The 27985-nt window shown below is 44.7% G+C and overlaps 2 protein-coding genes across 5 annotated transcripts in view; one reads left to right on the top strand and one right to left on the bottom strand.

Moving 5' to 3' along the window:
- Positions 1–200: 200 nt before the first annotated feature.
- Positions 201–9502, top strand: SPATA4 (spermatogenesis associated 4). 2 transcript variants are annotated; one of them, XM_039539726.1, is made up of 6 exons: positions 201–307; positions 589–718; positions 1347–1465; positions 2672–2889; positions 6611–6724; positions 8870–9502. In XM_039539726.1, the coding sequence occupies exons 1-6, from the start codon at positions 216–218 to the stop codon at positions 9007–9009; spliced, it is 813 nt and encodes a 270-aa protein (XP_039395660.1). In that variant the 5' UTR covers positions 201–215; the 3' UTR covers positions 9010–9502. The 2 variants fall into 2 exon arrangements, with proteins under 2 accessions (XP_039395660.1, XP_039395659.1); XM_039539725.1 differs by having other exon boundaries at positions 246–517.
- Positions 9503–23348: 13846 nt separating this feature from the next.
- The window catches only part of WDR17 (WD repeat domain 17), a 107013-nt gene continuing 102376 nt past the window's right edge, over positions 23349–27985 (bottom strand). For all 3 annotated transcript variants that reach the window (XM_039542258.1, XM_039542257.1, XM_039542256.1), the window contains 4 exons: positions 27520–27621; positions 26204–26302; positions 25795–25978; positions 23349–23810 (listed from right to left, as the gene is read on the bottom strand). In XM_039542258.1, the coding sequence (XP_039398192.1) occupies positions 23691–23810; positions 25795–25978; positions 26204–26302; positions 27520–27621 (505 nt within the window). In that variant the 3' untranslated portion in view covers positions 23349–23690. The remainder of the gene's footprint in view (positions 23811–25794; positions 25979–26203; positions 26303–27519; positions 27622–27985) is intronic.

Raw genomic sequence — 27985 nt, 5'->3', positions numbered from 1 at the left:
CCCGCGCCTGACGATGTTCGGTAGTTAGTGGTTCAATTCCAGCTGCTTCTTCTCGTTCTGAAATTGGCGCTTTTCTTCTAATTTTCCCCCCCCTTAGTGTAGACCAGGCCTCAGTAACATGGTGGCAGCTCAGATTTTCGCGCAGGCGCTATTCCCGGCTGCCCACAGGCAATCAGCTACTACCACTGCGCGTGCGCACTCAGGCAATACCGCTCATGGGTTGCCTTCCGCGCGTGCGCACTTTAGCCATTCTGGGGGAATCCGTGGGCAGGGGACGGAATCGAATGAGTCTCCGCCTACTTTCATGGTTTGTGGCGGTTGCTTGGTAACTGGTCACAGCGGCTAGAGGACACAGGGAAAGGGGCCTCTATTCCGGCGCGCGCGGCTCGCGGGCAGTCCCAGCCTCTCGCGCCTCCATGTCGTACTCGCACCCTCCCAGGCGCACGGGGCTGCCCCGCGCCGTGCTGAGGTGGCTGCAGAGCCTGGACCTGAGCTTCTTCCCCAGGAACTTCCGACGGTGAGATGGGTCGGGGCGGCTCGGAGCGCGCCGCCCGGCTGCGCCTGACCGTTATTGTCGTTGTTCTCTAGGGACTTCTCCAACGGCTACCTCATCGCCGAGATCTTCTCCTGGTACTACCCCGGGGACATCCACAGCCACGGCTACGAGAACGGCGCCTCGCTGGCCACCAAGCTCAGCAACTGGTCCCAGCTCGCCCAGGTGAGGGCGCCGGGCCGGGGGCAGGAGCCCGGGCACCTTGTAACGTGCACGCAGCGCTCGAGGTTTTCCCCCGTGTGAAACCTGCATCGCCGTGGCCCGGGACACGTCGGGCTCGGACAGTTGGTGCAGCGATGGCGCCCTGCCCCCCTCCCCGTATTGATTGGCCGCGGACAGTCGCGGGGGCCGCCCCAAGCTCCGCCGGGATGGCGATGGAGGAACTAACGATCCGTCACTCACCTGGCCAGCCCCAGTGACTTGTTCCAGGCACCGGGCCGTGCGAATAGTGAGGCACCCAAAGTTAAATCTTGGCCTTACGGTTTTTATATTGTTAACAAATGCAGCTCTTAAGTTGAGCAGTTAAGGGGGTTCCAATTGTTTTGGGAAGAAAAAGGTTGAATTTTTGCTCAGTTTATATTTCAGTTCGCACCCATAATATTGCACACTTTCTTTAATTGCTTTTCATTTTGGTTATGGGGTGAGGGTTTGAGTGGGATTGGATTGGATTGGACAGGGGCGGAGAGAAAACAAAGTGAGTGACCACACATCAAGTAAAAAGCATGGAAGGATGGACCTGTGCCTCTCAACTAATAGGAACTGAAATGCTCTCTGTTTTTATTTTTTGCTATAGTTTTTTTCCAAAAGAAACTTGAAGCCTGTCCAAGAACTAATAGATGGGACAATTCACTGTAAACCAGGAGCAGCAGAAATGTTGGTACAAGACATCTACTCAATGCTGACAAATGGACGGTGAGTGCTGTTTACAGAAGTGTATTATGTATCAGGTTTACTGTAGATGATTCACTTTAGTAGCATATTAATGAGTAGTATATAAATATTACTCAAAACCTTCAGATTTCTGAAGCCCCGGTGTGAAGTCAGTCAGAGTTTGCCATTGACCACAGTACGGCCTGGATCTGAAGCCTACTTCACACATAAAATAACATTTAAATCCCTACTGAACCTTTGCCGACATCACAAAAAACACCACAGTCCTTCTGCTCTGGTTCATTAATTGAAAAAGCAAAGCTGTTTCATTGATGGTGAGGTATTTAGTGTTGTGTGTGAAAGCTTGCAGAGCACATAGTATTGCCTAAGATCTCTTTAAACAGGTTATCAGCATGCTTCTTAGCAGCCCTGAAATTCACTAAATAAAATAAAAATAGTATAAAGAGCAAACCCATTAATAAAACAGATGGGGTTTATAAGCGTAAAACCATAGATCCATATGCTCTCCTCCAATTCTGTGAGTGTAAAGGAGCTTATGCCCACAGAGCTAAACTGGGGGATGTGCAAGAGGGAGTGCTGCTTCTTCAGAACTTCAGAACTTTCCCAAACCCAGCAGAAACCCAGCTCTGTAGATTGAGTTGACCATGGTCTAGTTCTACTAGATTCTTAACCCCTCAGCACACTGTGAAACCTTGTGTATGTTACTGTAGACAAAGAGTGCAGCAACTTGTACTACTGACTCCTCTGCACTAATGAGCTCTACTGATGAGGGCTACAGGGACAGCCATAGTCAGGGAAGCCACTGTCAGTGTGGTTTCTGGGACCAGGCAGCAAAATGGTGTTAAGGGACATTTGTATGGATGCCTCTTCTCTCCAGTGGATTTCAGAGATTTGTGCTTTAAGTGTTACCGTCCACCAAGAGAATTACCATTATTTTGGTCTAGTGGACTGAGCACCAAGAGCTCCTGTATTCTCTTCCTGGCCTGGACACTGACTCCGTCTCTGTGGGTTTGGGCAAATCGCTTATCTCTGTGTTAAGGTTTCCCCATTTATAAAATGGAGATAATACCTTCCACACAAAGGAATTGTGAGAATTATTAGTAATATGTAACCAGGGTCTTGAAAGGTGTTAAGTATCATAATGTGTTCAGTATTTATTAGTAGTAATGTAACTGATTCATTAACATTTGCTTTTTTTTTTCTCCTCCCCCCCCCCCTTTCCCCCAGAATTAAAAATATTCAGGATGAGGTTGACTTTACAGACCACTATTATCAGGAGCAGTTACCGATGGTCGCCAGGTCAACAGCTTCAAAGGCTATCAAGAGTAACATTAAGCTAACAGAAATAATGATAGAGCCCAACATTAACAAAAATAGACAAAAGGTTAATGCCATCATCAATATGCATATGCAACAGAGACTGGTAGAGAGGGAAGAGAACCCAAGTGAGTGGTTTTTCAAAGCAAGTATAAAGAACTGATGTATGTGGTGCAACTGATTGTTTCTCATGTTCACTGTCCTAGTTTGTTAGTCTGATGATTGAAATGGAGAACAGGCAAATATTCGAACTATCTTTGGGCCAAGTCATGCTTGCTTTAACTACGACTTGTCAACCCAGTGACGGGTTGGATCACAGAAACCCCCTTGGGGCTGCCAACTGATGTGCCAAGACTACTTTTGCCCCTGTTTCCCTGCCAGCTTGGGACTCCAGCACCCTGTCTTGTTGAGCTAGACATGCCAGTCTGCTCCAGCACAGACCCTGGGTCTGAACCAAGTGCCCCAAAGCTGCAAACTTAACTGAAAGCAGCTTACAGAAGTGTTCCTGTCTATAACACTCAGATGCCCAACTCCCAATGGGGTCCAAACCCCAAATAAATCCGTTTTACCCTGTATAAAGCTTATACAGGGTAAACTCTTAAATTGTTTACCCTCTATAATACTGATAGAGAGAGATGCACAGTTGTTTCCCCCACCTACTCTGGGTTAATTAATAAGTAAAAAGTTATTTTTATTAAATACAGAAAGTAGGATTTAAGTGGTTCCAAGTAATAGCGGACAGAACAAAGTTAATTACCAAGTAAAATAAAATTGAACATGCAAGTCTATGTCTAAGAAAACTGAATACAGATAATACCTCACCAGTTCCAGTAAGCTTCCTTTTACAGACCAGTTTCCTTCTAGTCTGGATCCAGCAATCACTCACATCCCCTGTAGTTACTGTCCTTTGTTCCAGTCTCTTTCAGGTATCCTTGTGGGTGGAGACCCCCTCCTCTCCTCTGTGCAAAGTCCAGCTCCAAGATGTAGTTTTGGAGTCACATGGACAAGTCACCTGTCCATGCATGTCTCAGTTTGACTCAGCCATTGCTTACCTGCTCCCTTGAACATCCTCATGTAGACTTCTTATGTGGATTGGAGCCTCCCAAGATCTATTGTCCCTTAAGTGTTTTTTGATTGGGCACTTAATTTCCGCATTCCTTTCTCAAGAAGCTGACCAAATGCTTTACAAAGGCTACTTAAAAATCAAGCCAGTTCCCAGCCAATATTCATAACTTTTAATACAAAAATTATACATGCATACAATTAATAGATTCAGTAGATCATAACCTTTACAGGGATATGTTACATGGCATATGTAGCATAAAACATATTCCAGTTATATCATATATAGATTCATAAGCATATTCCCATGAAGCCTTATGGGGCACACCGTCACAACCCCACTGAAGTTAGTGGAACTATTGGCGTAAAAGTAACATGAAGAATTAGATCATGATTTTGTGCTTAGGAAAATCATCATACCATTTTGTGATTACACCATTTGAGGAAACATTTTCAGCCAGTTGCATTCAAAGTGAACAGTGATACTTAGATGGTATATTAATATTAGTGATATTATAATAATGGAATATAGCTGAAGTAACAGATAAAGTTTCCACCATTGCCATATTACTTACAAGTGATTCATCCACATTTTGCCATTCCTTTGCATTAAAAGCTGCTGCCGCCATGATCAGTTCTTTAGCTGGCTTAACTCTAAATAGTTGAAGTGTTTCTGCAGCAGAGAGATTTTCCTTGGTACGCCTCTGATTTCCTGCTAGTAAAAACATACAAACAGGGATGTATTGAACCTAAGTTTTCACTTGTCAGGTAAATTTAATTTAATTAGACAGTGAGCCTGGGGAATGTGGTGAGTTGGCCCATGTTTCATATGTTCTCAGAAAGCCTTCCAGAGTGGAAAGCAAAATGCATACTTTTAAAATCAACTAGTTTTAGTTTGAGCTTGCTTAACTATTTTGTTTAATTCTTTTTCACATTTTATGATCTTGGGTGAATTTGCTAAAAAGCAGCTGGTCTTTATGAGGCCCTGATCCTGCAAACACTAACACATGTGCTTAACTTTACTACCAGAGATTCATAGAGTTTAAGACCAAACGAAACCATAAGACATCCAGTCTGATCCCCTGTGTATCATAGGCTGTTAAATTTCACCCAGTTACCTCTGTATGGTAACCTCTGTATGAAGTGCCATGGCCCATAACTTCTTTGAGGAAAGCGTATCTTCCAGAAAGGTATCCAGTCGTGATTTGAAGACATCAAGAGATAAAGAATGTACCACTTCTGTTCGTAGTTTGTTCCAATGGTTAACCATCCTTACTGTTATAAATATGGCAAAATATTTCTTTAATTTAAACATGCTTGGTTTAGGCTTCCTGGTTCTTATGCCATTTTCCAGTACTTTAGTATCCCTTTAGTACCTGGTACTTTCGTCTTGTAAAGGTGCTTATACACTGTAACAAGACACCTCTCAAATCTTCTTTTTGATAAGATAAACTGACTGAGCTCTTTATATCACACTGTAAGGCATTTTTTCCATCTCTCAAGTGATTTTTGTGCCTTTTTTCTGCACCCTTTTCAGTTTTTCAACATCTTTATTAAAATGTGGACAACTAAACTGGTTGCAATATGCAAGAATCAGTCTAACCAAAGCCATATACAGAGGTAACATCTCCTTATTCCTACTCCCCACTTTATACATCTGAGGAACACAGTACTTCCTTTTGCCACAGCATTCCACTGGGGCAGGGTGACCATATTTCCCAAAGGGAAAAGGCACCACGTGGGGCTAGCCTGAGTCCTCCCCCCGTACCCCCCATGTAAGTGTTTACAGATTCAGTGCCTTATGCTCTAAGTTAGCTGCTCTAATCAACATTTTCTAGGAGTATACCACTAAAGTTTGAAAGTATTACAGGAGTCAGATTGATTTGGCACAAATGGGAGCGTCAGTCCAGATTGTCAGTAGAAAAGACACATGGTCAAAATTTGTCTAAACTTAAACTCGTGGGTCAAAAGGCTCAGATTTCTGTAATGACAGTGGACAGTCTGTGTGTCAAGTAGTAAATGAGAATAAAAGAATAATACTTATTGCTTTTGTTCTTCAAAGTGCTTTATTTAGTTGGCCAAACTCAGCACTAATATACCTGACTATTCAGAGATGCACATTATAATCTGTTGTAAAACAGCTTCTAATGCTTATTTAAGGATAAGACCTATCTCATATTAAGGGCTGGTCTGCACTGGGATTTTACATTGGCATAGCTATGTTCAGGGGTGTCAAAAATGTACACCCCTCAGAGACATAGCTATGCCAACCAAAACCTCGTTGTAGACAGCACTGGATCAAAGGAAGAATTCTTCCATTGACCTAGTCGCTGCCTCTCGGGAAGACGAATTACCCGTGCCAATGGGAGAACCATTCCCAGCAGCATAAGTAATGTCTACAGTGGAGCAGATGCAGTTGTGCTGCTGTGGCAGTTTAAGTGTAGACATCCTTAGTCTTCCCACAATGTGATCGCTAAAGCATGTCATAGCCTCTTAAAAAAACAAAAAAAACAACCACCACATACACACCAAGGTGCACTGCCACCTTGTAAACTTACTTTGTGTGTCACCTTGTTGATAGCTTTTGCAGAATAAAATGCTATTTTTTTGCCAGAGCACTTTTTTCTTTTGCTAGAGTTTGTGATGATTTTGGTTTCTTTATTTAGTTTTTATAGGTGGGAGTGTCTTTTAAATAAGAAAAAAAATCACTGAATAATTGGCCAGTTAATTCTATGACAGCTATGACTATGTGGACTGTAATGAATGAATTGTAATTGTGTTTTGAAGAGCGGTTTAACATTAAACCAAGCTTGGCAGAACGTGCAGTTCGTCATCCGGTTGCTGTAGGTCCCTCTGGGAGTGCGATTAACATCCAGAGAGAGAAACTTTCTTTTATATCAAGTAAGCTTTCATTTCAATCTCTTCCATTGGATTTTTTTTGTTTTACTTTGATTACATGGATAAGTGGTCTTTTTATTAAAACAAAGTCTATAAATAGCTTTCAAAGTAACCTGTTGGACCTTATTAGAAAATAACTACAGTGCTTCCAAAAAGTTCTTCTGAGCCTCAGTGGCAGCTACTTATATTTCAGGAGTCAAAATTTCTTCTCTTCCGCACCATAGTGTTTTGGTTTATGATTCAGAACTTCCACTATACTTAGTAGCACAGTCTGAAGGCAGATCCTTCTCTAGTGTAATGGTAACAGATGTTCTTTACTTGCTCCCCAATGGACAAATCCTGCAGTCCTTATTCACCCATTGACTTTATTGGGAGTTCTATTTATCTTGCCCGATTACGAACTGTAGGACGTCCTGATTGCATAGATAGCCTTTTTACTGATATCTTGAAGGCAGACAGTGAACCTTTGAGAATATTAGTTGAAGCTTTACCTCACAAAGAAGAAAGTAGGGGGTATGTAAAATCCCTAAGAAATTTTAACTAGTTAGATGGAAAACGTTCCAAGACAGCTTGTATGTCTGAAGGCCACAGTGGACCAGTGTTTAAACTGGTCAGAACTGTGCAAGGGTGGATACTAGTCAGAAGGATGGTCCAGCAGTTAGAACGCCATTCTAGTACTTGGAAGATGGTTCAATTCCCCAACAGTTCAGTTCCCACAGACTTCACTCTATGCCTGTGGTCGCTGTTTGTGAAAAGAAAAAAAATGGGGGTAGTAATGTTATGGTTACAGGACTAGCACCACTTTCTTCCCTTCAGGTCTTGGGCCTTGTGGAATGAAACTTTGCAGTTCTCCCACTCCCAGATCAGATCCTGGGCTACAGTACCCTGTATCAACCGTGTTTACCCCAGCAGGCCCCTTAAGTGTTGGTAGCCAACTCTTGAATTGACCCTTTACATTCATATAGTAAACCTCTATCAGACATGCATGTAAAGTATACAGTATTGATAAATTATTTCAGATCACCCTTGCTTCTGTCACCTAGTACTTTCGCCTCACAGGGATGTCATGAAGATAAATATATTAGAGTGATGCACTTGAATACTATGATAATCGTATTAGATAGTCTAAATGACTTCGGTATCACAGTTCAGCTGTTCTTTGCAATCGCCAATAGAAGTGGGAAGTGGATTGGCAGATTCTCGTGAATAATTTCATGTGGAATCTTGATCATGGTATTATAGAAGAGTCCAATAACAAATCTCCTATGATAGTTTGAGGTATACTATGGCCTGGTCTGCACAGTTTTTGTAGAGATTTAACTGTTTTGCATAGAGGTGTGCTTTTTTTTCTATCAGGATAGTTAAATTTGTCCAACTCCTAGAGTGGCTGCAGTGCTTTCAGTCTAAAAGGTGCTTATATCAATGAAAATACAGACACGCCCCGGGTTACACAAGACTCAACTTATGGCAAATTCGACCTTATGCAAAAAGTTCCATAAGGCATAAATAAAATTTTTGAGTTGCGGAAAATATTGTGTAGCCTACGGGAATTCAAAGTAGTGCAGTGTGGTGTGTGGAGGAATACAGCAGTAGCATCTCCTACAAGGGAAGGCTTTGCACTCTCACAGCCTCTCAGTCTCTTGTTATTTCAGTGATACTGTATTTGTTACTTCGCCCTATTATTTAATTCAAATCATGCCTGTCTCCTCCTCTCCTTCCTCACCTACAAATTAAGCCAATTGTCATCCACCACTAAAATGCAGCCTTCAGTGTGCCAGGATAACAATAGAATTAAGATAGATGCAATATTTTTGTTGTAATTGTTTGTTCTTTTATGCTTGCACAATATACATTTCCGACTTACGTAACATTTGGGTTACGCAAGGCTTTCCGGAACGGAACGATTGCATAAATCGGGGAGCGTCTGTAAGCTATACTGGTATAAGCAACTTTATACCAGTTTAAGTGCATCCATACTAAGGGGCTTGTTGGTTATACCAGTATAACTAAAAGGGTACACACTCTGTGTTGGCAGTTTTAGATAAATTTCATTGTATTCAAAAGGACATGGTTTTATAGTTAAATTGTTTGATAATAAATCAGCAGCAAAAGTACATGGTTGCATTATTCAATTGCTTCTTTTCTTAGACCTAGGGCTCCCAGAAATCAGAGGCAAAACTGGTGTTCAGTTTAAAGAAATCCAGGTGAAACAGGCTGACAGAGGATCTTTTACTGTGGATGTATATGTGCGGCAGCTCCAAGCACCTAGCCAAAAGGATTCTAACTGAACACTGGAAAAAAAAGTATTGGAGAGACCTCAACTTTGAAAATGTACAAGATCAACTTTCTCTCTCTATAATCCTTTGACCATATCCATTGGGAGAGAATTGCCTGATTGGTTTCAGAGTCTGTTAAATCAGAGCATTATTTTCTTCTAGTAGATGCCAAAACAAAATACATATTGGAAATCTGATGTTTGGAAGTGTGACAAGCTAAATTATCACTAAACAAAGCAGTATCTAAAATATACATCACTGTAGTTTCCCCATAGTTAGACAGCTTCCTTCAGTGACTTGGTACCACAGTTGCTTTTACAGCTCAACCTCCTCCTAGACTTGATTACTTGCTAGATTGAGTTGTTTTTAATATTTCAAGTTCTTTGTCAGTGAAATTTTCCAATTTACAGATTGTAGTGGTGCAAGATGAGTAATGATGATGTGTAGTCAAACTTTTTGCACATTGTGACTTGATGAGTTGAATAAATTTGACAGTTGTACTTTGTGTCCTTTTGTATCTTGTCCTACTGTACATTAATTTTTACAATCTTGGAAATAAGATTATTATTAATTTTTAGTAATTTATGTATATCGAAGCTGGTCATGGCTTTCGTTTCCTTCATGTATAAGTGTACGGATCTGAAGTGTTCAAAGTAAATAAATCTAGTTTGTTAGAGAAAAATCTCTCCCTTCACAGCTTTAGAAGTTGTTATATCCAAATTAAAGCAATTAAAATATTTTATTGCATCAGTGATTATCCTGCTTATGCATGCCTTTCAAAGAATGTGTAGGCTGTAGCTCTATTTCAGGAGGAACATAGTTTTTGCACTGTCCCATTAATTCATGTACATTTTGAAGGTGATCTTCAGAGTGGAAAATTAGGAACATACATTTTTAATGGACTTTTAGAATCTATGGCAGCTGAAAACTCCCTTGGAAATGATTCTGTTATTACATATATTAAAATCTGTGCAAGGTAAGGATCTGGATAGGGAGCGGGGAGCTGATTTAAATCAGTGATTTAACTGTCAATTTTAATCATGATATATATTAGCAAGTAGGACACCTTGCTTTAAAATCATCTATGTTAATCATGTTTTGCCTTTGTACTTTAGTTACTTTCAGAAAAAAAAAGTTGATGCTTAGTGGTTGGTAATCATTTGTTTAAAAATGGTGATGTTCAACTAAATTTATTCTTTACACTAAATTTGGTGCTTTGGGGGGGGGGGCTAACCAGAAGGATACATTATATCTATATACATTTAAGCAGTTATACAGCTTTCATAGATTCCAAGGCCAGAAGGAAATATTATGATCAGCCAATCTGACCTCTTGTGTAACACAGGTCATATAAAAAGACGGTTGCTCACCGTAGTAACTGTTGTTCTTCGAGATGTGTTGCTCCTATCCATTCCAGTTAGGTGTGCGTGCCGCGCATGCACGGCTCTTCGGAACATTTTTACCCTAGCAACTCCGGCGGGCCAGGTGGGTGCCCCCTGGAGTGGCGCCTCTATGGCGCTAGATATATACCTCAGCCGGCCCGTCCGCTCCTCAGTTCCTTCTTGCCGGCTACTCCGACAGTGGGGAAGGAGGGCGGGTCTGGAATGGATAGGAGCAACACATCTCGAAGAACAACAGTTACTACGGTGAGCAACCGTCTTTTCTTCTTCGAGTGATTGCTCCTATGCATTCCAGTTAGGTGATTCCCAAGCCTTACCTAGGCGGTGGGGTCGGAGTGAGACGTGGCAGAGTGTAAGACTGCTGAGCCGAAGGCTGCATCGTCTCTGGATTGCTGCACCAACGCGTAGTGGGAAGCGAAGGTGTGGACAGAAGACCAGGTGGCCGCTCTACAGATGTCCTGGATGGGGACATGGGCCAGGAAGATGGCCGACGAGGCTTGCGCCCTCGTCGAGTGAGCGGTGAGGTGGCATGGTGGCACGCGAGCAAGCTCGTAGCATGTCCAGATACATGCTGTCACTCAGGAGGAAATCCGCTGCGAGGAGACCGGCTCGCCTTTCATGCGGTCAGCAACTGCTACAAACAGCTGTGGCGAACGCCGGAAGGGCTTCGTCCGCTCGATATAAAAAGCGAGGGCCCTGCGGACGTCCAGGGTGTGAAGCTGTTGCTCACGAGGTGAGGCGTGCGGCTTCGGGAAGAAGACCAGAAGGAAGATCTCCTGATTGAGGTGAAAGGCCGACACCACCTTAGGGAGGAAGGCCGGGTGTGGTCGAAGCTGCACCTTGTCTCCGTGGAATACGGTGTATGGTGGACTAACCGTTAATGCACAGAGCTCAGAAACTCGTCTTGCCAATGTAATCGCGACTAGGAAGGCTGTCTTCCAGGAGAGGTAGAGTAGAGAGCACGTGGCCAGGGGCTCGAAGGGCGGTCCCATAAGCTTGGCCAGAACGAGATTTAAATCCCAGGTCGGGGTAGGACGCCGCACCGGCGGGTACAAGCGGTCCAGGCCTTTAAGGAAGCGGGAAACCATCTGGTTGGAGAAGATGGACCGACCTCCCATGGATGGACGAAAGGCGGACACTGCTGCCAGGTGCACCTTCAAGGAGGAGACCGCAAGACCTTGTTCCTTAAGGTACCAGAGGTAGTCCAGGACTGTAGGGATAGGGACTACGAAGGGATTGAGGCCACGTTGGTCACACCAGAGCGCAAAACGCTTCCATTTCGCGAGGTAGGTGGAGTGAGTGGAAGGCTTTCTGCTCTCTAGGAGGACTTGCTGTACTGCCGCCGAACAGTCCCTCTCCGCGTGGGTCAACCACGCAGGCACCAAGCTGTAAGATGGAGGGACTGCAGGTTCGGATGGCGGAGTCTGCCGAAGTCCTGCGTGATGAGGTCCAGCCACAACGGAAGGGGCATGGGATCCCAAACGGAGAGCTCGAGCAGCAGGGTGTACCAATGCTGTCTCGGCCAGGCCAGAGCGACGAGTATAAGACGGGCCCTGTCCCTCCGAAGTTTGAGCAGCACCTGGTGTATGAGCGGGAATGGAGGGAAGGCGTAGAGGAGGTGATCCGTCCAGGAGCAAAGGAAAGCGTCCGACAGGGAGCCTGGAGAGAGACCCTGGTACGAACAAAACTGGTGACACTTTCTGTTCTCCTTGGAGGCAAACAGGTCTATCTGGGGAAACCCCCACCTCTGGAAAATTGTGTGCACCACATCTGGGCGGAGGGACCATTCGTGGGAGAGGAACGACCTGCTGAGATGGTCGGCCAGCGTGTTCTGCACTCCTGGAAGAAAGGACGCTTCCAGGCGAATCGAGTGGGTCACGCAGAAGTCCCACAGGAGCATCGCTTCCGTGCAGAGCGGGGAGGAGCGGGCTCCGCCCTGCTTGTTCACATAGAACATCGCTGTCGTGTTGTCCGTGAACACCGCCACGCATCGGCCTTGTAGACGGGCGCGGAAGGTGTGGCACGCCAAGCGGATTGCTCGCAGCTCTCTGATGTTGATGTGGAGGGAGAGCTCCTGGGGCGACCAGAGACCCTGGGTGTGAAGGTCGCCCAGGTGAGCCCCCCCATCCCAATGCCGAGGCATCCATGGTGAGGGTGACGGATGGGCGAGGGGGGCGGAACGGGACTCCTGCACACACAATCTCTGGGTCCAGCCACCAGTTGAGCGAGTCGAGGGTTGGTTTCGTGACTGTGACTACCATGTCTATGGATTCGCGGTGCGACGCTAGCCAGGATTGAAATGGGTGAAGGCACAGCCTCGCGTACGTGGTCACGAACGTGCAGGATGCCATGTGACCCAGGAGGCATAGCCAGGACCGAACTGTTGTAGTGGGAAAGGTGTGCAGGTCCCGGATGATGGAGACCATCGTTTGGTGCCGAGGTCGAGGGAGGCAGGCCCTGGCCACCGTGGAGTCGAGGACCACTCAGATGAACTCCACTCTTTGCGATGGAGTCAAAGAGGACTTCTCGGCATTGACGAGAAGGCCCAGTACCCAAAACAGGGATAGTATTTCGGCCATTTGATCTGCTACCAGTTGTCGGGATGGCCTGCGAACCAGCCAGTTGTCGAGATACGGGTAGACGTGTATGCGACGACGGCGGAGGGCTGCAGCAACTACTGCCATGCACTTGGTGAAGACCCTCGGCCCGGTGGACAGGCCGAAGGATAGCACCGCAAACCGGTAGTGCGCGCTGTTGACCACGAAACGCAGGTAGCGTCGATGGGGAGGGTAAATCGCGATGTGGAAGTACGTGTCCTTCATATCGAGGGAGGCAAACCAGTCTCCCGGATCCAGGGAGGGAATAATGGTCCCCAGGGTTACCATACGAAATTTGAGCTTGACCAGGTACCTGTTGAGCTCCCGGAGGTCTAGTATAGGCCGGAGACCTCCTTTCGCCTTGGGGATGAGAAAATAACGGGAATAGAATCCCCTGCCCCGCATATCGTGCGGCACCTCCTCTATGGCACCCAAGCTCAACAGACTCTCGACCTCTTGCAAGAGGAATTGCTCGTGAGAGGGGTCCCTGAAGAGGGACGGGGAGGGTGGGTGGTAGGGTGGGGGTGAAACAAACTGAAGGCGGTACCCGCACTGGATAGTATGAAGTACCCAGTTGTCCATTGTTATTTGGGACCACGCCGGGAGGAAGTGAGAAAGGCAGTTGCAAAATAAACGGGAAGGATCCGGGGAAGAGACTGATGGGCCGTCCTCGGGCGTCCCGTCAAAACGCCTGCTTGGGCCCTTGCGGGGCCTTGGATGATGCCTGGGCCTGGTTGCGCTTGTTGCCGGATGGCCTATGGCGGTTTAGGCTGCTTCGCCGACTATTATATGGCCGCGACCTGGCCTGGGTAAATGGCTGGTAGGGCTGCTGCTGCCGGAATGACCTCCTCTGCGTAGCTGGTGTGTGCATACCCAAGGTGTGAACAGCGATACGACCATCCTTGAGGGTCTGAATCCTGGAGTCCGTTTTCTCTGAGAAAAGACTGTGAGTCTCAAAGGGGAGGTCCTGTAAGGTATATTGCACCTCCGGCGGCAAGATGGAGGACTGCAGCCAGGAGATGCACCACATGGTCACTCCTGAGGCCAGAGTTCTGGCCCCTGAGTCCGCCGAGTCCAGAGCGGCCTGGATGGAGGACCGGGAGGCTTTCCTGCCCTCTTCGATGAGGGCGGAGAACTCCTGTTGGGAAGCTGTCGGGAGCAGCTCCGAGAACTTAGACAGGGACACGAAAATGTCAAAGGTGTAATGAGCTAGGAGGGCCAACTGGTTGGCAATCCGGAGCTGGACACCCCCTGCCGAATACACCTTTCAGCCCAACAGGTCCATGCGCCTGGCGTCCTTCGACTTTGGCGCCGGCTGCCCATGCCTCTCGCGGTCATTAACAGACTGCACCACGAGGGAGTCCGGAGTGGGGTGGGTGTACAAATACTCGTAGCCGGTGGGTGGAACCGAGTACTTTCGTTCGACACCCCGTGCGGTAGGAGGGACGGACGCCGGTGACTGCCCGATGATAGTGGCATTCTTTTGGATAGTCCGGATGAACAGGAGGGCCACCCGCAGCGGGGCCTCAGCTCCGATCACCCTGGTCACCGGGTCGTCATCCTCCGGGACCTCCGCTACCGGGAGGTCAATAGCCTTCGCCACCCTGCGAAGAAGGTCCTGGTGGGCCCGCAAGTCAATCGGAGGGGGGTCCGCCGTAGAAGCCCCCGCCACCCCCTCATCCGGTGAGGAAGATGAGGATAGAGTCTGGACCACCACATCTGCCGGTGGTTGCTCCGGAGGGTGGGAAGCCGTGTCGGACCCCGGATGCTCTGCGGGACCAGGTGGCGACAGGGCCTCACCCGGTGGTGATGGGGGAGGCCTGCTCACTGTGGCTTCTGGCACCCTGTGTTCAGCACCCGCGGGACGTGGGGGGAAAGGGAGCCCTTGAGGCTCGTGGTAGGCCCAGGGGACCCAAAAACCCCACTGCTGTGGTCCAAGGTCCTGGTTCTGGGTGCCAGCCCGGAGATCTCTCCCGCTGCCCACCTGAGAGGCGACTGACGGCTGACGCGAAGGCCGGGGGGGGGGGGCAGAGGCGCTGATGGAGTGTGCCGAGGAAGTTGGCAGTTTGTCCCCGGACGGTGCCGAGGATCGGTGCCGACCGTCGCGGTGCCGGGATGGAGATCGGGACCATCGACTGCCTCGGTACCGGGAGCATGACCGCGATCTCGATCGGCGGTGACGGGAGCGGCTTCGGGAGTCGCGGTGCCAAGAACGGTACCAGGAGCCGGACTTCCTGCGGTACCGGCAGTCCGGTGACTGGGACCGGGAGAGTCGCCGGGAGTACGACCGGTACCGCGATGCTGAGCGGTACCGGGACTGAGACCGGTGCCGAGACGTTGATCGGTGTCGGGATCGGGATCGGCGTGACGGCAACCGTTTCCGGGATCGGGACCAGGACCGAGACTTGGAGCGCCATCTATCCCGTCTGTCAGGGGTCGGGGGGGGGGGGCGCATCATCGCCGGCTTGCCCACCGACTGAACAGCCCGCACCGGCGGTGCCGGGGGCCGGAGGCTCGGTGCCTCTGTGAGCTCGATGAGCTCTCTCGCCGTTGAGAAGGTCTCGGGCGTGGACGGGAGATGTAGCTCGACTGCAGTTGGCACCGGGGAGCAGGGAGGTACCGGACTCAACGGCTCTTGAGGTGCCGGAGTCAACGGAACCGTGCATGGCTTGTGCACTACCACAGCCGGTGCCGGAGGTGCCGGTGATGGCTGGGTAAGCTGTCCCAGAGCATGAGGCTTAGAAGCCGTCTGTGCCGTCTTCCGTTTCCTCGGTGGAGAGAGGGAACGGTGCCGGGACGCCGGTGCCAGCTGCGAAGCCCGAGCAGTCTCGGTACCGGGGCGGCTCGGTGCCGCTGGTGCGCTGCGCGCTGAGGACGATTTCGGTGCCGCTGGGGTCGGCGCGGGAGGTTGAAGTGCCACCTCCGTAAGGAGCTGCTTCAGGCGAGAGTTCCGCTCCTTTCTAGTGCGCGGCTTAAACGCCGTGCAGATCGGGCACTTATCTGTTCTGTGGGATTCCCCGAGGCAGCGCAGGCAGGAGTCGTGCGGGTCCCCGACCGGCATGTGCCGCTGGCAAGCCGCACAGGGCTTAAATCCCGGTGCCTTGGGCATGAGCCCGCACCGGTTGTGGAAGAAGAGGGGCTAAACCCCCCTAATTCCCTTACTATACTATATCTAACTAAACTTATTCAACTAATCTAACAACTAAACTAAGGGTACGTCTACACTACGGGATTATTCCGAATTTACATAAACCGGTTTAGTAAAACAGATTGTATAAAATCGATTGTGCGCGGCCACACGAAACACATTAAATCGGTGGTGTGCGTCCACGGTCCGAGGCTAGCGTCGATTTCAGAAGCATTGCACTATGGGTAGCTATCCCACAGCTATCCCATAGTTCCCGCAGCCTCCCCCGCCCCTTGGCATTTCCGGGTTGAGATCGCAGTGCCTGATGGGGCAAAAATCATTTTCGCGGGTGGTTCTGGGTACAGCCTCACCCCTCCCTCCCTCCCTGAAAGCGGCAGACAACCGTTTCGCGCCTTTTTTGCTTGGTGAACTGTGCAGACACCATAGCACAGCAAGCATGGACCCTGCTCAGCTCAATACCGCAATCATGGATGTTTTAAACACCTCGCGCATGGTGGTGGAATGTGCATTTGGCCGTTTAAAGGCGCGCTGGCGCACATTACTGATTCGCTCAGACCTCAGCCAAACCAATGTCCCCTATGTTATTGCTGCTTGCTGTATTCTCCACAATCTCTGTGCGAGTAAGGGGGAGACTTTTATGGCGGGGTGGGAGGCTGAGGCAAATCACCTGGCCGCTGATTACGCGCAGCCAGACACCAGGGAGATTAGAAGAGCACACCAGGAAGCGGTGCGCATCAGAGAAGCTTTGAAAACGAGCTTCATCAATGGCCAGGGTACAGTGTGACTGCTGTGTTTGTTGATGAACACCCAACCCCCTTGATTGACTCAGTCCCTGTAAGCAACTCCCTCCCCTTCGAGTACAGCTTACTTATGCAAATAAAGTCACTCTCATTTAAAAAGCATGAATTCTTTATTGATTCATTATAAAAAGAGGGAGAGAAGTAAGGGTGTGCTTTGGGAGGAGGATAGGAGGGATGGAGAAGGCCATTAAAAAAAAATTCAGAGTAACGACATCCTTCTGGTTGGGCTGTCCACGGGGGTGGAGTGGGCGGGTGCACGGAGCCTCCCCCCATGCGTTCTTACACGTCTGGGTGAGGAGGCTAAGGAACATGGTGATGGGGGAGGATGGTTATACAGGGGCTGCAGCGGCACTCTGTGATCCTGCTGCCGTTCCTGAAGCTCCACAAGACGCCGGAGCATGTCAGTTTGATCACGTAGCAGCCCCAGAGTTGCATCCCGCCACCGCTGATCTTCCTGCCGCAACCGCTGATTTTCCTGCCGGTCTTCCTGCCGCCACCTCTCATCTCGGTTGTCCCTCCTGTCCTCACGTTCACTGGCCTCTTTCCTGTAATTTGAAACCACGTCCTTCCACTCATTCAGATGAGCTCTTTCATTGCGTGTAACTTCCATAATATCCGAGAACATCTCATCTCGCGTCTTCTTTTTCCTCCACCTTATCTGTGCTAGCCTTTGGGATGGAGGAGGGATGGTTGAAATATTTGCAGCTGCATGAGGGAGATAAATATTTAGAAAGATACATTTTACAGAACAATGGTTATACTGTTTCACAGTGAACATCACTATTCACCTAGCACATGTGATTTCCCTACAAGGTCGCATTTTTCATCTTAATAGTGCTTGCAGCTCTGGAGTTACAGATCTCACAGACACAGGTCCAGGCATCAGAATTCAGCTTGCATGCGGCCATGGTAAGCCACTGTCTTTACCCCTCCCCCACAACACATGGCTAATACCACGCTAGCTCCCTGCTAATCAACAACCTTCCCCCTCCCCCCCACCCACTGCGTGTCTGGTAGCTTGGGGAAGATCGCCGGTGACCAAACAGAAAAGATCATCGGCATTTCACTCCTCCCCTCCCCCCGCTTTGCTATGTGCAGGAAAGTGTTTTTTTTAAGCTGCTGCATTCCACGAACCCAGTAGAAAAATGGCCACCCGCCTTACTTAAATTCCTGATTTTTAACCAGGTTATCCTGAACGATATCACTTTGCTGAGGATAACAGAACAAGATAAAGAGCGGATGCTTCTTGAATGCCAGCAGTCACCGGGACCATACGCTGCTATGCTTTGACACGCAATGATACCTGATTACTTGCTACATGCATGGCATGGTAAAGTGTCCTACCATGGTGGCCGGAACAAGGATGCCTTGCCCAGAAACCTTCTGCAAAGGCTTCTGGAGTACCTACAGGAGCGCTTCATCAAGATGTCCCTGGAGGATTTCCTCTCAATCCCCGGACATGTTAACAAACTTTTCTAAGTAACTATACTGTCTGCGAATGCATCCCAAGTCCTCAGGGCAAATCAATCATTAAAAAAGGCTTGCTTAAAAAACAATGTTTGCTATTTGCAAAGGTACACTCACCAGAGCTCCCTTCCATGGCGTCATTGTCTGGAATAGTTGCTTGTGAGGGCTGGGAGCAGGGTAATTCCGTCAGGGTGATAAAAAGCTCCTGGCTGCTGGGATTCACGGAGTGCTGTGTGCTCTCTGCTAGGTCTTCCTCTTCTTCTTCATCTTCCCCATCTGCATAATCCTCAGACATGGCAGAGATTACAACCCCCACCTCGGAATCCACGGTCAGGGGTGGGGTACTTGTGGCACAGCCCCCTAAAATTGCATGCAGCTCAGCATAGAAGCGGCATGTTTTTCGACCTGCCCCGGACCTTCCGTTTGCTTCTTTGGTTTTCTGGTAGGCTTGTCTGAGCTCCTTAACTTTCACTCTGCACTGCACTGAGTCCCTGCAGTGGCCTTTATCCGTCATAGCCTTAGAAATTCTTTCAAATACTTTTTCATTTAGTCTTTTGGAACGCAGTTCTGTTAGCATTGAATCCTCTCCCCATATAGCGATCAGATCCAGTACCTCCCGAGCGGTCCATGCTGGGGCTCTTTTTCGATTCTCAGGAGACTGCATTGTTAACTGTGCTGATGAGCTGTGCGTGGTCACCTGTGATGATGAGCTCTCCACGCTGGGGAAGCAGGAAATGAATTTCAAAAGTTCGCGGGGCTTTTCCTGTCTACCTGGCCAGTGCATCCGAGTTGAGAATGCTGTCCAGAGCGGTCAGTGGTGCACTGTGGGATACCGCCCGGAGGCCAATACCGTCGATTTGCGGCCACACTAACCCTATTCCGATATGTTAATCCCGATATTAGCGCTACTCCTCTCGTCGGGGAGGAGTACAGAAACCGATTTAAAGAGCCATTAAAATCGATATAAGGTGCCTCCTAGTGTGGACGGTTGTGGCGTTAAATCGGTTTTACGCTCCTAAAACCGTTTTAAACGCCTAGTGTAGACCAGGCTTAAGTTAACAAACTATGTACACTGAAGAAATGGAGAAACGCTAGGGCTGTGGAGGTAAAGGAGCACTCCACTGTTCCAACTGGCCGTCACGGGTAATAAGAAGGAACTGAGGAGCGGACGGGCTGGCTGGGGTATATATCTAGCGCCATAGAGGCGCCACTCCAGGGGGCGCCCAGCTGGCCCGCCGGAGTTGCTAGGGTAAAAATGTTCCGAAGAGCCATGCACGCACGGCGCGCACACCTAACTGGAATGCATAGGAGCAATCACTCGAAGAAGAATTTACACTTATTCACCTTCTTAATCTTTACATTTTTTTATGTTTGAAAATAATGCATTTCTTAGTAGATGATTAATGTTCTACTTTTGATTTGTGTCAAGTTCTATTTCAATGGAAATTCAAATTAATTAAAATGCAGAAAAACAGCGTTTTATTTTTTATTAAATACAACTACTTTAAATGTGCTAAATTCATAAACTTATCAAAAATGTTTTACATTTTAAGCTAACTGGGTTACTAAACAAAGGGAAGCATTATCGGTTAGTGAATTGAATTGATTGTTTCTGGTAAACATACCCTTCAAAAATTTAAAACTAGTAAACTTCATCCTCTCATAACTAATTTTTATTTATAGATTAGAAGAGGTAAAAACAAGGCTTCTGCCTTTTCAGCTTCCAATCAGTTTCTTAACTCTGAATGGACTAATCATTGAATTAAACTAGTTAAATAAACCAAAATGAAGATATTCTCTCTGCATCTTCAGAAGAGGCTACTGCTGTAAAAAGCTGGTTTAGCACTTCAACAAACTCTGGTTCCAAGTGGTTAGCTAGTGAGTCCCAGCAAAAACAACGAGGAGTCTTGTGGCACCTTAAAGACTAACAAATTTATTAGAGCATAAGCTTTTGTGGGCTCTGAAGTGTTCAAAGTAAATAAATCTAAATATACCTGCCTACTGTAATTTTCTCTCCATACATCTGGAGATGTATGCTCACGAAAGCTTATGCTCTAATAAATTTGTTAGTCTTTAAGGTGCCACAAGACTCCTCGTTGTTTTTGCTGAAAACAGACTAACACGGCTACTCCTCTGAAACTGAGTCTCAGCAGTTCAGTGATCTGACTTTAAAACTTTACATCAAACATGTACTACTTATTTTTTGTATTCATTTACATGCTTTTATTATAAGTTGTCAATTTCAAATGAATTTTAAATAGGGTTGTTTTTTAAAAATTGGCCTTTATTTAATAAAAAAAATCTGTTTTGTTTTTTTTTAAAATATCATTTTGTCTTTATGCACCCTGAATAGGCAGCATTTATGACTTTACACAATTTTAATTTGACACTACACACCTGGAAAATGTTGGTTTTTTTAATGCCATGTCATCAGTTTTAGGAGGGACACTACTTGTTTTTTTTGCAGTCTTGCCTTTTGGCCTATTCAGTATCACTGGAATTTTGTAAGTCCTTGTCCACATATAGTGCACTTTTACTTGTAGCATTGTTAAATTTTTGTTACAAGAGTCAAAATCTGAGCTGTCCTAAATTAAATATCAGAACATAAAATTAGCTTTTCTCTAAGATTTGTGATCAAGTTTACAACTGGGGTTTGTCTCCAGTCTCTGAAGCTTAGAACAATAGTAATAGTTTTGACATGTTTTTCTTCATTTTGATAAACATGTGACTTTGGCAGAGACATTTTATTAGTTTCGCACTTATTACAAGAACACTAAGATCACAAGAGATTTTTTCAGAGCACCTGTTACAGGATATAAAAGTTTTATGGCTTGAAGTATTTTTGCCTGGAAAGCAATAGAGAAATTCAGACACTGTATAGCAATTATTTGAAGGTGAAGACATCAGAATTTTTTTTTAATATGAAGGGGAAATAGCTATAGTTGAGCAGTTCTGCTTGACAATGAAATCACATTTTAGCAAACAATGTGAAATTATTTTGGAAAATATTGATGCAGCTATGTTTTGACAGTTACGACTACATTTATTGTAACAGTAAATGCACATTTTACAATATTTTTTCTTATGTTTCTCCCCCCCCCACATAGGGTAAGGACTACCTTAAAGCAAATACAACATAATTTTTGTTCACAAAGACTATTAGCGGACATATTTCTAATATAAAAAGTGCCCTTTGACTCAATTTTTATACTCTAAACCTAACACTGAAAAAATAATTTACCTCCCTCAGTGTTGAAAGAGGGAATAGATTTGTCTGAGGTTCCACACTAAGGCACAACTTCCACAAATTGATGCAGTTTTACTACATATTTATAATTATTTAAAAGATTTAAATACAAATCTTCAAGATATTACCAAAGATTTAAAGAATAGAGTGGCAGTTGAGTCAATCCTTCAGATTCCAGTTCATACAGTTAAACAAACTTTGGTGTTTATGACCAATCCTCTCCATCTTTCCCTATCTGAAAAATGCCTATATTTCTTTTACATACACATCAGACATACAAGTCACACAGCACAAGGTAACTACTTATCTTTGATTCAACAAAAATAACCATCATTTATTCACAGCTGGAGAGGTTATAGTTCTTCCACAAATTAGTATAATGGGTCTTTTTTCTGAATTCCAACTCTCATTCCCCAAACTCCATATAATTAAACAAAGAGAAACAAATCCCAAATGGTAGAAGCAATAAAGTGATACCTAACCCTCTGATATCTAAATAAAGGTGTACAGATGTGTACTGCTCCTTGCAAAACAAGGGCTGGTAGTTAGGATGTATTATTTATTTGAGGTGCCAAAAATCTGTAATAAATTCAATAAACCCTTTGTGGAATAAAATTATTAACTTTAAACTTAAAAAAAATGTTTTTTCCATGCTTCATAGAATTCCTGAGTTTTAACTTCCTCTGTAGCCTAGGGCTGATCAGCTAGCCTCTCTGTCTCAGTTTCCACTTAGTAAAACGAGGACATTCCTTACTACCTCATAGGGATAGTGTAAGGATTAGGTTTGCAAGGCATTTTAAGCTGAGAAGGGCTATATCTTGTGTTATTCCTATTTTGTACAGGTTATTTAAAACATTTTCAGTCATTTTTACTATTATCTCTTGATATCCTAACCAGAATAACTTTTGGGGCGGGGGGAGGGCAGGGGAAAGAGGAAGTGAAACTGATGAGAACAGTGTCACTAACATGCTGATCAGGGAACCCAGCAAAAGGATTTCTAATGCTATTTGATGGAAGAACAATTCTATCTGTGAACAACTGGTCTTCTCATGCCTGTATTTGATATTATGGACAATTTTTAGAATAAAATATTCTACTGCCATCATTTTTTCTTTCATTTGGGCACGATACTAGATGTGAACTAACCATCCAACTAAATAAAGCAATGCCCACATATTTATGTAACAGGTCCTCAATACCATACAAATTTTTACAATCTATACAAAATTAAAAAACAAAAATTTTAATTTACATAATGTATTTCAATAATTTTCATTAAATAAGCTGCTTATTACTTACAAGCTATTTGTTAAAAAAATAAGGTTAATAGAACACATTTTAGTGCTCAATAAAATATAATGAGGGGGAGTGCTAAAGACAGATTTATTAGAAAATATAATAATTTATCCTAATCTAGATATTCATCAAAATGACTTCTCTTTTCCTTTTAAAGCTTAAATATTTATCGTATGGAAAGATTTTTTAATTAAAAATTGAAGTATTTTGACTATATTGTCATTTAATTTACACTATCATTCTTTAGAATCACATTTTACCAAGTATTAGATACAAATAAAAGGACATACAGAATGTATGAAACTCAGCTGTATCTCAGTGGCAATTCATAAAAGCATAATGCATATTGATGTATTTAAAAATGTCTTATTAATTTCACAGTTTCAGCTACCCCAGTATTTTGCTAATGTTCAGATATTTCTTTACTTACTTTACAATTTGCTCACAAACATTTACTGAAATATTTTAATGTTGTCTGACAACAGTATTCTCTTTTTTTAAAAAAAAACATGGCTGTAAATTATGTAAGGACATTTTTTCTTTGGATTATCATATAAACTTTATATATATATATATAAAATCCATTTTTCATTTTCTCATTTACATTTTGCAAAATTCAAATAACTGTCCTTCAGGAAGAATCAACTGCCATCTTTCTATCCTTCAACAATCAAGGTTAAATTAATGTTAACCGGCTGGATGTTACTTGTTTTAAGCACTACAGAGGAAAAAGTCTTATCAGAATGGGTTGAGTCGTATTCCTGTTCCTAATGGTGAGAAGGGATTCACTTTGGCCCACATCAAAGCATCATTCAATGAAATAGCTGATTTTCCATCTTCAAGGAAAAACACTGGACCCTGTGAATGTTTGAGGAGGGGAGGAAAAAGATACACATCATGTCTCCATACTTCCAGAAGAGATGCAGTCTAGCAAAGGCACATTTTTACTTCATCTGAGATGAAAATGAATAGAGAATACAATACTAATTTATGTAATAGCTTTACAGCCTTAAAAAGTTATACCTGTTATAATCAAGTCTGACTAAAACTTTCCTACTCAATTTATAATGCTGTACTTATCAGGTAAACAGATGTGTCCTAAAATCTGCAAGCCCAAATTTCACATTTCATAAATTCCTGAGTTAGATACATCTTCAGATAATAACTCTGTAATATTTACAAACTATCTTACAGTTAATTCTTCCTGTGTGGCTATTGAGGATGTATACTCTCCTGTCAGCATAATTACTCCACCTCCCTGAGCAGCAGTAGCTATGTCAGCAGGAGAGCTTGTCACTCGGTGGGGGTGGGGGGGTGGCTTTTTCACACCCCCGAGTGACTTATGTTATACCGAGGTAAGCGCTGGAGTGTACAAGCCCACACTAATAATAATACATACCTCACAAGAATGTACTGAGGATTAATATATGTGAAATACTTTGATCACAAAGCACTGTATAAGCGATAAATGTAATTGAAAGCTGATAGTCATGTTTGAAAGTGTATGTTTTATATTATTTAATTATGGGGAAAAGATGAGAACTGTCCTCTGAAACATCACCGATGTATGTTTTTAATTCATGTAATGGCTCCTGGGTACTATAGTGGTTGGCACTCTAGAAATGCATATTATAACACATATTTCCAACACATTAAGGACAGTGTGAAGTCTAAAATAAAACTTTTAAATTGTTTTCAAGTCAAACCACGGTGAGGTTGGCAATAGATCACATATATTAAAACAGCATATGCTAAGATGGGGTGGGCAAACTTTTTGGTCTGAGGGCCACATCTGATTTGGGGAAAATGCATGCAGAGCCATGAATGTAGGGCTGGGGCAGGGGATTGGGGTGTGGGAGGGGTGCAGTGTGCAGGAAGGGGTTCAGGGCAAGGGGTTGGAGTGGAGGAGGGGTGCGGGGTGTACACAGGGGCTCAGGGCAGGGGGTTGGAGTGCAGGAAGGGCTCAGGGCAGGGTGTTGGGGTGTAGGAGGGGTGTGTGGTGTGGCAGGGGGCTCAGGGCAGGGGGTTAGGGTGTGGGGTGCAGGAGGGATTTGGGGTGTGGGCTCCAGCCTAGCGCCGCTTACCTGGAGCGGCTCCGGGTGGCAGCAGCACGCAGCGGGGCTCAGGCAGGCTGCCTGCCCTGGTCTCGCGCCGTTCCTGGAAGCGTCCGGTACCACATCCCTGCGGCCCGTGGGGAGGGCAGAGGGCTCCGTGCACTGCCCTCGCCTGCGAGTACCTCCCCCGAAGCTCCCATTGGCCGTGGTTCCCCATTCCCAGCTAATGGGAGCTGCAGGGGGTGGTGCCTGCAGGCGAGGGCAGCGCACAGAGCCCTCTGCCCCCTCACTCCCAGGGGCCACAGAGACGTGGTGCCGGCTGCTTCCGGGAGTGGCGTGGGGCCCGTGGGGCCACAGTGGTGGCAATCCCGCGGGCTGGATCCAAAGCCCTGATAGGCCGGATCTGGCGTGCAGGCCGTAGTTTGCCCACTCCTGTGCTAAGAGAAATTTCTATTCCTTATACAGACTAAAAACTTTTGACTGCTCCAGTTGGGGATTTCAAATATTTTTTCCTCCTGAAATTTTTCTTTTCTGTATAGCCTACTGTAGTTAAGGACAGTGTCCTCCAAGGCAAAATGGCAGCTTTTGCCATTGCAGGGTACTCAAGAGCAATATTCCAACTTGCCCTTCTTCCTCAGAGGTTTTCTTTGAGAATGCTGCAAGCCTCAACTATTTTCAATTTTTATTCAGTCTCTTCACTTGAAAACAATTGGTTTGACTGTCTTTAAAGTAACTGTTATTTTATTAAGTGTTCCAAAAAAGAGCACTCAGGCTCCATAAAATGGTACCTGTATCCTTAACCCTGTCAAACAAGAGATGTGAACATCTGAGTGACTAGGAAGATTAGACCCAGTGACGTAATCTGGTCCAATAATTCCTTTAAGAGGCTCTTCTTTTATTCGTGATACCAATGTTGAATAAACCATTCTCTGTGATTCGGATGGAGGGGTATCTGACAATTCATCAGTAGATCTGTGAGTAAAATATATTTCATCTTAAGCTATGCATTTCCATTTGCAGTATACCTCAAGATGCACAAAAACAAAGATTATTATTTCAAAATGAAGTATCTTAATTTTTACATAAATTGATATATTCATATTCTACAAAGAAAAAATGGGATAAAACATTTTATTTACAATGAGCATATTTAAATCATAGTAATTTAATTATGATAACTTTACGTTTCACACATACTTGTTGGCTAACTGAGTACAAGCTCTCCAAGCATCTAGTTCCTCAGAAAGCTGTTCAATTTTCAGGGGTACAGATACCTCCCGTCGTTTTAAAAGCTGACTAAAATGAGAAATAAAAACTAATTAAAATATCTTCCCACAGAAAATAATTAAATCAAGAAAATATACATTGTTAGAATTGAAGGGAAAAGAAGCTAGAAATTAGCAATATGAATCTGTCTGAGTAAATGTTGAATTGACCATAAAATTGGATATTTTTCCTATACCACTAGAGTTAAATTTAGGAATTATTAGTTTTTATATTTTCATATATAATTATCTTGATTTAACTGCAGAGTTTTCCTTTGAAGCCTATTTTTAATGCTATATATGCTTTTTTTAAAATGACAGTTATTGAATCTCATAGGAATTGTGTGCCTTGATACATATTATTGACTGGCGTATGCTGAAATGATAAATACTATATCTGAGGATGTTGGAGGGCTAAGTGGATCAGTGTAATGTGATTTAGCACAATATCTGAAACAACCTTGTCTTGTCAGAGTACATGTGGAAATAGGAATTTTCAGAAAACTAACACTGGACCTAATTTTACATAAACCAGAGCAAGAAAAGAGACACAGCTTTTCAGTTTACTCAGTCCCTGATTCTACAAGCATGCATGTACTTATGTTTTAACCATATATACAGGGCCATTTGACTTTACTGGGACATCTCATGTGCTTATGTGTTTTGTTGGATTGGAGCTTAAAAAGCCATGAGGTCAGATTGTGGTGGATTTTATAGGTCTTGCAGAGTCAGGCTAAAGAAATACAGCTTTAGAGGGTCCTTGTTCTCCTGACCCTTACATGGATTCTGAGTCCCAGGACGCCTCAAAGTTTGATATCTTAAGTGTCACAAATAGATTATTATTAAGCTATTTTTCCTTAGCTTCTTGTTTCTCTTATAAAATTCTCTTATTATTTCCCAAATCAATTTCAGTCAAATAAAATTATAAAGTACAATTGATAACTTATGATAAAGCAAGGAGAAGATCTAGAATATCTATCTACTTATAAAAAACAATCTTTTCTTTCAGAACCACAGTTTGACTGAGGCCCAAATTCTGCTTTCAGGCTGACCTTGTGCCTGTGCGATACAAGAAGCCAATGGAGCTCTGAGTGAGCCTAGGAGTACATCCACATGAGCTCATTGCAGGAATGGGACTTTAGATAGATAAGCTTCTGGAGGCAGGGGCTCTCTCTTACTGTGTATCATAATCCCAACCCAGGCTCCTGGGTGCTACTGCAATGCAAGTAGGTATATAATTAATATTACCTTGTGTATTCATAAAGTGCAGGTACAATGCTAGCATATTGTCTTCTAATAGCAAGTAAAGCACCAGCGTAACCGGACAATATCAGCAGCTCATTCCGAACTCTAAAAAAAAAAAAAAAATAGAAAAGGATCAAAAGTAATCAGAGTTTTCAATCATCTGTAGAAACTTTAAACAGACTATTACTCTACTAAATAATTTAAAATATTGCTTGATCTGTGAATTTCTGTAGGGAATGTGTGTGCTGCCTGGTTGATTACATTTAAGTTCTAAACCAGATAACTGTAAACTACACTTTATCGGCTCAACACTGATTCCATTTATTGATATTTATTTTTTCTTATGCTTCAGAATAAAAAGTGCGACATGGACTCAGCATTTTCAGTTATTTAAAATAAACTCAAGTACAAATTTCAGCCAGCTCACTCCTTTCAGCAGGCTACAGCTCCACATACAAACAATATCATC

Source organism: Mauremys reevesii, linkage group 5 (assembly GCF_016161935.1).
Source record: "Mauremys reevesii isolate NIE-2019 linkage group 5, ASM1616193v1, whole genome shotgun sequence".
Classification (NCBI taxonomy): Eukaryota; Metazoa; Chordata; order Testudines; family Geoemydidae; genus Mauremys; species Mauremys reevesii.
Note: the sequence above shows the minus strand (reverse complement) of the source record. Positions and strands in the feature narration are given on the sequence as shown.

Coding starts and splice junctions, on each gene's coding strand:
- SPATA4 (XM_039539725.1), top strand. CDS start 417: ATGTCGTACTCGCACCCTCCCAGGCGCACGGGGCTGCCCCGCGCCGTG. Junction 518..588: donor TTCCCCAGGAACTTCCGACG/GTGAGATGGGTC, acceptor GTTGTTCTCTAG/GGACTTCTCCAACGGCTACC. Junction 719..1,346: donor ACTGGTCCCAGCTCGCCCAG/GTGAGGGCGCCG, acceptor TTTTTGCTATAG/TTTTTTTCCAAAAGAAACTT.